This window comes from Leucoraja erinacea, chromosome 5 (genome assembly GCF_028641065.1).
Source record: "Leucoraja erinacea ecotype New England chromosome 5, Leri_hhj_1, whole genome shotgun sequence".
Classification (NCBI taxonomy): domain Eukaryota; kingdom Metazoa; phylum Chordata; class Chondrichthyes; order Rajiformes; family Rajidae; genus Leucoraja; species Leucoraja erinaceus.
In genome coordinates, this window is record NC_073381.1 from 59,420,177 (window position 1) to 59,430,081 (window position 9,905).

The 9,905-nt window shown below is 44.9% G+C and overlaps 1 protein-coding gene across 1 annotated transcript; it reads left to right on the plus strand.

Moving 5' to 3' along the window:
- The first annotated feature begins 5,123 nt into the window (after window positions 1–5,123).
- On the plus strand, window positions 5,124–9,648 carry LOC129697304 (protein FAM184A-like). Its single transcript, XM_055635737.1, has 2 exons — window positions 5,124–5,647; window positions 9,399–9,648. Exons 1-2 carry the CDS (start codon window positions 5,501–5,503, stop codon window positions 9,546–9,548), a joined length of 297 nt encoding a protein of 98 aa, XP_055491712.1. The 5' UTR covers window positions 5,124–5,500; the 3' UTR covers window positions 9,549–9,648.
- The last annotated feature ends 257 nt before the right edge of the window (window positions 9,649–9,905 follow it).

Sequence of the window (9,905 nt, forward strand, 5' to 3'; positions counted from 1 at the left end):
CTTGGTGAGACCACACCTGGAGTATTGCGTACAGTTTTGGTCTCCAAATCTGAGGAAGGACATTATTGCCATAGAGGGAGTGCAGAGAAGGTTCACCAGACTGATTACTGGGATGTCAGGACTGTCTTATGAAGAAAGACTTCGTTTATACTCTCTAGAATTTACGAGATTGAGAGGGGATCTTATAGAAACTTACAAAATGCTTAAGAGGTTGGACAGGCTAGATGCAGGAAGATTGCTCCCGATGTTGGGGAAGTCCAGGACAAGGGGTCACAGCTTAAGGATAAGGGGGAAATCCTTTAAAATCGAGATGAGAATAACTTTTTTCACACAGAGAGTGGTGAATCTCTGGAACTCTCTGCCACAGAGGGTAGTCGAGGCCAGTTCATTGGCTATATTTAAGAGGGTTAGATGTGGCCCTTGTGGCTAAGGGGATCAGAGGGTATGGAGAGAAGGCAGGTACAGGATACTGAGTTGGATGATCAGCCATGATCATATTGAATGGCGGTGCAGGCTCGAAGGGCCAAATGGCCTACTCCTGCACCTAATTTCTATGTTTCTATGTTTCTATGAAAGGAGGAGTTTGAGGCAAATGACGCCCTAATCTTTTATCCAGAATAGTGGAATCAATAGGGCATAGGTTTAAGGTGAGGGGGAAAAGATTTAATAGATAACTGAAGGGAAACTTTATTTTACATAAAGGTTGGTAGGTGCATGGAACACGCTGCCGGAGTAGGTGGTTGAGCACGTATTATCATAACGTTTAAGAGACATTTGGACAGTTACAGGGATTGGATAGGTTTAGAGGGATATGGGCCAAGTGCAGGGAGGTGGGACTAGTGGAGCTGAGGCATGGTGGTCAGCATGTTGAGGCAAGTTGCGCCAAAAGGCCTGTTACCATGCTGTTAGGCCTGAAGCCTCTATCTCTTTTTCTTCTCCAAATGTGTGTCAACCTAACCAACTACATGCATGCACTGACTGCATCCCTTGTCCAGTGGCCACAACCTATCCCTTGCCCAGTTACCCCAACCAACTTGCTCATGCCCTTGAATTGCCCGCACCATCTGCCCCTCTTGCCCACAAGTTGCCTGCACCAACTCCCCCTCTCACCCTTGAGTTCCCAGCACCAACTCCCTCTCGCCCTTCATTTGCCTGCACCAACTCTCGCTTGCCCATGACATTTTAATTGGAATTTGGATGTTGTAGAATCTTCTTTTTATTGCGTGCAGAGTTCTTCGAGCTTTCTCTTTTAGTGCATTCACTGCCATATTGATGCTCCCTGATGCTGAAACAGTTAGACCAAGGTAAGTATAGCTCCTAGTGTGTTCGATAACAATACCATTGAGAGTAAATTTGTATTTATCTTCCTGACATCCGGGTCATTTCTGAAAAATCGTGATGTTGGTTTTCTTTAGATTTACTGCCAGGGCCCAATTTTGGCAGTACTCATCAAGTAGGTCCAACTGTTGCTGCAGTCCCTGTTCTGTGGGGGATAGCAGAACCAAGTCATCCGCATAAAACAGGGATTTTACCTATCCGTAGGTATGTTACAAAACCTACCCGAATCGTGTCTGAGTATCTGCCCCACCCCGTGTACGTGATTTTGGCGCTGTTTAGAGGGGGCGGGTTTAAAACGCGATTTTTACTAGGCTGTTGCAATCGAAAATGTTCAGCCTTGTAAATCATTAACGGAAAATCGCTGAAAGACCCCGTCGCAAAAGGTATTATTAGTTTTTATGGCCTTGTAAAATAGTTATAGTAGTTTAAAAACCACTCTCTAAACTCGCAACCTCTCGCAGCCCCAGGGTTTTATAAAGCAAACAATTAAAGGTATGTACCTTATTTTTACATTAAATGGGGCATATATATAACCCTGTGTATAAAGTTTTCTATAGCGAGTAGTTCATTTTGGGCTCTTTATATCCCGCAGTATTTTTCTGGGCATTTGAGGGCACAAATCCACTGCAATGTGAACGTTCTAAACCAGCGCGTTCACAGGAACCCACTAGAAAGCCGATTTAAATTGACTTTAATTTACAGCAATTGAACACTAAATTCCTTCCATTTGGCCTATAAATTGATGTAATTGAGATTTAAAAACCATGTTTTATTGTGAATTATTTGTGAATATTATTTGGACACTTGGGCTATTTAAAAATGTTAATCATTTATTAAGAAATGGATAGATGTTTAGATCTAATAATTGAAGTTTGAAATTAGCTACAATTGGGTAACTAACTAATTATATGCTTTAATTTCAGGTCATCCAAGTAAGATTATTTTATATTTGTTTCAGAATGCTTCAATCTATGATAACTGAAAATTTCATTCAGTTCTCTTAATTTTTAAGAAGGTTATGGGCTTTTGACTGTCCACGATCACAGCTTTTTTGTTATGTCCATAGAAAATCAAAAGGGAACAAGATGCTAATTTCCGAGTATGAAAATGGCCATAACTTTTTTATTACTTGAGATATGAAAGTGAATTAGGTGTCAAATTAAACTTATTGTTATGCTTGGGTTACACAAAAAAGCTGGAGAAACTCAGCGGGTGCAGCAGCATCTATGTAGCGAAGGAAATAGGCAACGTTTCGGGCCGAAACCCTTCTTCAGACTTGTTATGCTTTATCTGATGGGATAAATTGCAGACATGATTTTTTAAATCTCAAATCTCAAAATTTTGTAACATTGCTACCATCCGTCCAGAAGACAGAGGCCCGGCGCTGTGGACAACGGCAATAATAATTAATAATTGTCCCCGGGACTCACGCAAGCCTCACCGTGGGCTCTCTCTCCCTCCCTTTATCTCCATGGGCGCCATCTCTCTATCTCCATGGGCACCATCTCTCTATCTCCATGGGCACCATCTCTCTATCTCTATGGGCACCGTCTCTCTATCTCTAGGTGCACCATCTCTCTATCTCTATGGGCACCGTCTCTCTATCTCTATGGGCACCGTCTCTCTATCTCTAGGTGCACCATCTCTCTATCTCTATGTGCACCATCTCTTTATCTCCATGGGCACCATCTCTATATCTCTATGGGCACCATCTCTCTATCTCCATGGGCACCATCTCTCTATCTCTCTATCTCCATGAGCAACATCTCTCTACATCTATGGGCAACATCTCTCTATCTCCATGGGCACCATCTCTCTATCTCTATGTGCACCATCTCTCTATCTCTATGTGCACCATCTCTCTATCTATATGTGCACCATCTCTCTATCTCTATGGGCACCATCTCTCTATCTCTATGTGCACCATCTCTCTATCTCCATGGGCACCATCTCTCTATCTCCATGGGCACCATCTCTCTATCTCTATGTGCACCATCTCTCTATCTCCATGTGCACCATCTCTCTATCTCTATGGGCACCATCTCTCTATCTCCATGGGCACCATCTCTATATCTCTAGGTGCACCATCTCTCTATCTCCATGGGCACCATCTCTCTATCTCTATGTGCACCATCTCTCTCTCTCTCTATGTGCACCATCTCTCTATCTCTATGAGCACCATCTCTCTCTCTCTATGTGCACCATCTCTCTATCTCCATGTGCACCATCTCTCTATCACTATGGGCACCATCTCTCTATCTCTATGGGCACCATCTCTCTATCTCCATGGACACAATCTCCCTATCTCTATGGGCACCATCTCTCTATCTCCATGTGCACCATCTCTCTATCTCCATGAGCACCATCTCTCTATCTCCATGGGCACCATCTCTCTATCTCTATGTGCACCATCTCTCTATCTCTATGGGCACCATCTCTCTATCTCTATGGGCACCATCTCTCTATCTCTATGGGCACCATCTCTCTATCTCTATGGGCACCATCTCTCTATCTCCATGGACACAATCTCCCTATCTCTATGGGCACCATCTCTCTATCTCCATGTGCACCATCTCTCTATCTCCATGAGCACCATCTCTCTATCTCTATGGGCACCATCTCTCTATCTCTATGTGCACCATCTCTCTATCTCTATGGGCACCATCTCTCTATCTCTATGTGCACCATCTCTCTATCTCTATGGGCACCATCTCTCTATATCTATGTGCACCATCTCTCTATCTCTATGTGCACCATCTCTCTATCTCCATGTGCAACATCTCTATCTCTCTATGTGCACCATCTCTATCTCTATGGGCACCATCTCTCTATCTCTATGTGCACCATCTCTCTATCTCTATGGGCACCATCTCTCTATCTCTATGTGCACCATCTCTCTATCTCTATGTGCACCATCTCTCTATCTCTATGAGCACCATCTCTCTATCTCTATGTGCACCATCTCTCTATATCTATGTGCACCATCTCTCTATCTCTATGGGCTCTCTCTATCTCTATGGGCACCATCTCTCTATCTCTATGAGCACCATCTCTCTATCTCTATGAGCACCATCTCTCTATCTCTATGGGCACCATCTCTCTATCTCTATGAGCACCATCTCTCTATCTCTATGTGCACCATCTCTCTATCTCTATGTGCACCATCTCTCTATCTCTATGGGCACCATCTCTCTATCTCTATGGGCACCATCTCTCTATCTCTATGAGCACCATCTCTCTATCTCTATGTGCACCATCTCTCTATCTCTATGGGCACCATCTCTCTATCTCTATGGGCACCATCTCTCTATCTCCATGTGCACCATCTCTCTATCTCCATGTGCACCATCTCTCTATCTCTATGGGCACCATCTCTCTATCTCTATGTGCACCATCTCTCTATCTCTATGTGCACCATCTCTCTATCTCTATGTGCACCATCTCTCTATCTCTATGGGCACCATCTCTCTATCTCTATGTGCACCATCTCTCTATATCTATGTGCACCATCTCTCTATCTCTATGTGCACCATCTCTCTATATCTATGTGCACCATCTCTCTATCTCTATGTGCACCATCTCTCTATCTCCATGGGTACCATCTCTCTATCTCTATGGGCACCATCTCTCTATCTCTATGTGCACCATCTCTCTATCTCCATGTGCACTATCCCTGTGAGGGGAGGCGCTGCGGGTGTACGTCGCGCGTCATGTCAACTGTCGGTGCGCTCCATGGTAACGACGTGAGCGCGTGTGTGTGTGTGTGTGTGGAGGGGGAGAGAGAGAGGGAGAGAGGGAAACAACAACAACAACAACAACAACAACGGCGGCGGCGGCGGCGACGGTCCGCTAGCGGGAGAGGCGGCGATGGTGACCCACGGCCGCCGGTAACCATGGCTCGCCGCGAGTCGATGCGGTTGGCAGCAGCAGCAGCGCCGGCCCCCAGTCCGCGGCCGCACGGCTTGGCCGCCCTCTCGCCGCCCGGCTAGAGCGGTGGTTGCTGAGGAACCACAGCCACAGCCACAGCCCCGGGCCGGGCCCCTGCCCCTCGTCCCCGGCTCCAGCCGCAACCGCAGCCGCAACCCCGGGCCGGAGCCTCAAGCGGCGGCGCACATCCATCACCCATCTCCTCCTCCTCCTCCTGGTCGACCGGCTCCGGAAGATGGCGACCGGCGTGGGCTGGCAACAACAACAGCAGCAGCAGCAGCACTGCAGCGGCGGGCCGGCAGCCGGCAAGGTGGGCTCGGCCCCCGAGTACAACCACGAGCTGCACATCAAGATGAGCAAGAAGATCGCCCAACTGACCAAGGTGACTGCCGCCCGGGACAGGGAAACCTGACACAAACCACTGGGGGGTGGGGGAACCCCCCTGGGGGCAAACAGTGAATTGGGAAAGAGGGTGGAGGACCCAGGAGAAAGGTAACCTGGGGACCAGGATAAACCTGGGATAAACTCGGTGGAGGAGACAGGAGGAATAACTGATTGATGGGGATGGTCAGTAAGGGAGAAAGAATACTCTGAGGAGAGAAGTGAGGTGGGGCAACTCGGTAGACAGGACATGGGGGAATGTATGGTTGGCGGGGATGGTCAACCATCATTAGGGGTTGGAAACATTGAGAGGCGAGATTAACCTGGGAAAAGTTCAGTGGAAGGGTCATCGCCCATGGGGTTGGGCGGAGTGAGGGAATTGGTTAATGATGGGCATTGGGGTGGTGGACTCAGGAGAAAGGACATTTAAATTATTAGAATGGGATCAGCAGACTTGGAAGAAATTCGATCCTGCACAGAGGGGTACAACTGGAGAAAAATCTTGGGGGGGGTAGAGAGAATGGAGAACTATGAAAAGGGAATATCCTGAGGAAGAGTGGGGAAACTGGATACACAGAGCTGGCAAGTGATGAAAGAGAAAATCTGACTGGGGTCCAATGGGGGAGGGAGGGGGGGTGAAGAAGGGTGGGGATAGAAGAGGGGGGGGGGGGTATGAAAAGGGGGTGGAATCTGCAAGAATGCATGGGATCGCCCTTATTCAACCACTCGAAAGCCATTCATTCACTTATCATCATCGTTATTCTGTTTGAGGATTTACAAGGGCAACATGACAAAAATATAGACTAAGTTGCACAGCAATTTTCTGTAAAGCAGTTTGTGATACTTTTAATTTCCATAATAATCTTAATAATAATAATAATTTATTTTTCATAAAAGATGCAAAATCACCTGTTGATGTAATTGGTGAATGAAGTATTTGCTGAAAGATTTTGTGATTAACTATAGCAATTTCAAATAAATCATAAATTGGTCAGGTACTATTTGTAGGGTTGGTTTTCATAGAATAACTGAAAATTAATCATGTAGTGGTTCATCTGTAGCAGTCTTTGATTAGGTGAACTAAATGATGTCGCTAGCACAACTTTATTGAAAGAAAATATAAGTTCAGATTTTAATTTAGATTTGGAAAAATGACTAACAAATTTGGATTTGAGAGCATTTATCTTGTACTGCAGCTAATCTGTGCCATGAGTTGTTATAGGGTGAATTATTTTTTTTACAACTGTAACAAAGTTAATGTACATATGTTATTCCTTTGGGCACATGCATTTTTTTTAGCTCTTTCATCTCAGGAAGCCCTAGTTTCAATGATAAGTTATCTAAGAGCACTTTTCTACAGAATGATAGCACTGCAACAAAATAGGAATACAATCAGTCAATTATTTTCTTGTATAAATGTTGAAAAGCTTAAAATGTTAAAGCTTAAAAATCATTACGGTTTAAAGTATTTTATGGAATGTACGGTATCTGTAATTCCACCATCATCTCACAAACCATCATCTCACAAATGGTGGTTACTGATGGTTAGAACATGCCAGTCTATATTAAAATGACTGGTTTATATTAGTGGGCCTTATAAGTGAAACATGCACTTATTCCAAAGCAAAATTGCTCAAATCTCACTGGGGAAAAAAGCATTTTCTTCCTGTTCATCCTTCCGGGCGAAGGTCCTTACAATATTGTGAGCTTTGAGCTGGTCACATCTGCTCTCATCATTTCTCACTCCCACAGAGTGAATGTGAATATGTCAGTGTTCCTAAAGCCCCTGTCCCACTTAGGTGTCCTTTGCACGCTAATTACGCGACCTCGTGGTCACGTTGAGGCGCGACAGTCCCGCGAAGGTCGCGCGCAACTTCATTTGCCTGCACAGCCGTCTAGAGCGCGTGATGTCATTTGAAGATGGACACAAAATGCAGGAGTAACTCAGTGGGACCGGCAGCATCACTGGATAGAAGCAATAGGTGATGTTTCGTGTCGAGACTCTTCTTCAGTCTGAAAGAAGGGTCTTGACCCAAAATATCATCCATTCTTTCTCTTCAGAGAAGCTGCCGGTTCCGCTGAGTTATTCCAGTGTTTTGTGTCTATCTTCAATTTTCTTGGCTCCGCTCTGGTAGTAGAAGTAGGGGCGGATCCGGACCGCAACGGCCGTGAGTCCCAGGCCGAGCTCTGCGGTCGTTTGCCTGCTTCTGCTGCTGTTGAAGGTGAGACGTTGCGTTGTTCCAGGGTCTTGGGCCTGTCCCACTTTGGCCGACAGTTACGCGACATGCCGGTGGCGCGCGAAGATTTCATTTGCTATAAAAATTTAGGAGCCGCGCGCGATGTCGCGCACAACTACATACTCCTCCGCGCTTCTCAGTGGGACCAGCCCCGCGCGGCCACACGATGCCCGTGCGCCTCAACACGACCACGAGGTTGCGTAATTTGCGTGCCAATGACACCCAAGTGGGACAGGCCCTTAAGTCACAATAGCTAAACAAACATTCAGGCTGTAGCTGTTAGGGTCCTAAATATAATGGTGTGAGTGGAAGTTGCTCATGCATCACTTTCACTGTTGGATAGCAATTGTTCATATCACAAGGTCTTGATCTAGTGACAATGGGGGTAAAGATGGCTGGAGACCAGGCTCTGCTACATAGACATGTGCACATAAATATATGTCCACGTTGTCACCTGTCAGTGCACACATACATACTAACTCTCTCCCATCCTCACCTTATTCCCCCTCACCTGCAATCTTTACCATCTCTGAATCCCATTTTCAGCAAATGCTCTACCTTGTTCTTCACTCCTGAGAAATAGTTATCCCGACCCACCCAGAAAAATTGGATATAGCTTATCTGCAATTTATCTGGACAACCAATAAAATTATTATTTTATAAACTTCAAACAGAAACCTAACTTTTCTTTTTGTTCCTTTATCAAGCTGTACAGATAATTTAGCATCCTTTAGCAGTTAATGTGTTTTTTCTGGAATTTCCCAGAGATACACTGGATAAATTGAGAAATATGGAAGAGACAATAATGTTTTTATTGTGACCAAAGATGTGAAGTTTTCCTTCAGCCAATATGTCAGAAGTATTTGTGTTGCAAGCTATGATGAATTGTACTGCAAACTAATGTGGTTTGTCATTGTATCTAGAAGGAAATATTTGGGTGAAGTAAACATTAACCAAGCATTTTCTTCTGTTGAATGTGCAACAAATAGTTATTTTGTTGATGGATAAAGATAATTTATTCAACCATAAATATAAATTGAATATTTTTAAAAAATTGGTTCCTACTAATCCATAGGAAGAGGAAATGATTACTTTGGATCACAACTTTAGATAGCTTTAACTTGAGTGAATTTTAACTGAGAGTTGCTGTGTATTTTATTCAAACCCTATCGTTTCCTTTGGGTTGCAGTTTTGTAGTCCTATAAATTTTAACTATTATTGAATAAAACCAAATGTAATAAATACTTTTGTTATCCTAAACATTGATTATGTTTTTGAAAATTCCGATGAATTTGAAAGTTGATTACTTTTCATTTGTACAGAAGATAGAGTTGTTAATTAAATTTTCAGTCATTTATTTGCACAGAGTGATGATAATTGAAAAATTAATTCAACATTTCCGCCACCTTCAATGTGAGCCCACCACCAGTCACATCTCTCTATCCTCATTGCTTTCCGCAGAGACCATTCCCTCAGTAACTCCTTGGTTCACTCATCCCTTCTCCCTCTCCCCAGGTACTTTCATCATCAACCGCAGAAGAGTTATCACCTGTCCACTATACCTCCTCCCTCCTGTCTATCCAGGGACCCAAGCAGTCCTTCCAGGTGAGACAGAGGATCGCGTGCACCTCCTCTAACCTCATCAACTGCATTTTATGCTCCTGATGTGGCCTTCTTTACATCGGCGGGACCAAGCATAGATAGGTGACTGCTTTGCCAAACACTTGCACTTGGTCCCTTAAGGCCTGCAGGATCTCCTGGCTGCTAACCATCTTAACGTTCCTTTCCATTCCCTTACTGACCTTTCAGTCCTGGGCCTCCTCTATTGCCAGAGTGAGGCCACATGTAAATTGGAGGAATTTTACCTCCAATTTATATCATGCTTACAACCGGACGCCTTCCAGAGGGCAGATGCCTTCCAGAGGGCTGCTGCTGCAGACGCCTTCTGGAGGGCCGCGAGGAAGCCGAGGCCGGCGCTCGCGGGTCGGAGGTGCAGCCTCGCCAATCATTGAAGCCCGCAGC

Coding starts and splice junctions, on each gene's coding strand:
- LOC129697304 (XM_055635737.1), top strand. CDS start 5,501: ATGGCGACCGGCGTGGGCTGGCAACAACAACAGCAGCAGCAGCAGCAC. Junction 5,648..9,398: donor AGATCGCCCAACTGACCAAG/GTGACTGCCGCC, acceptor CCCTCTCCCCAG/GTACTTTCATCATCAACCGC.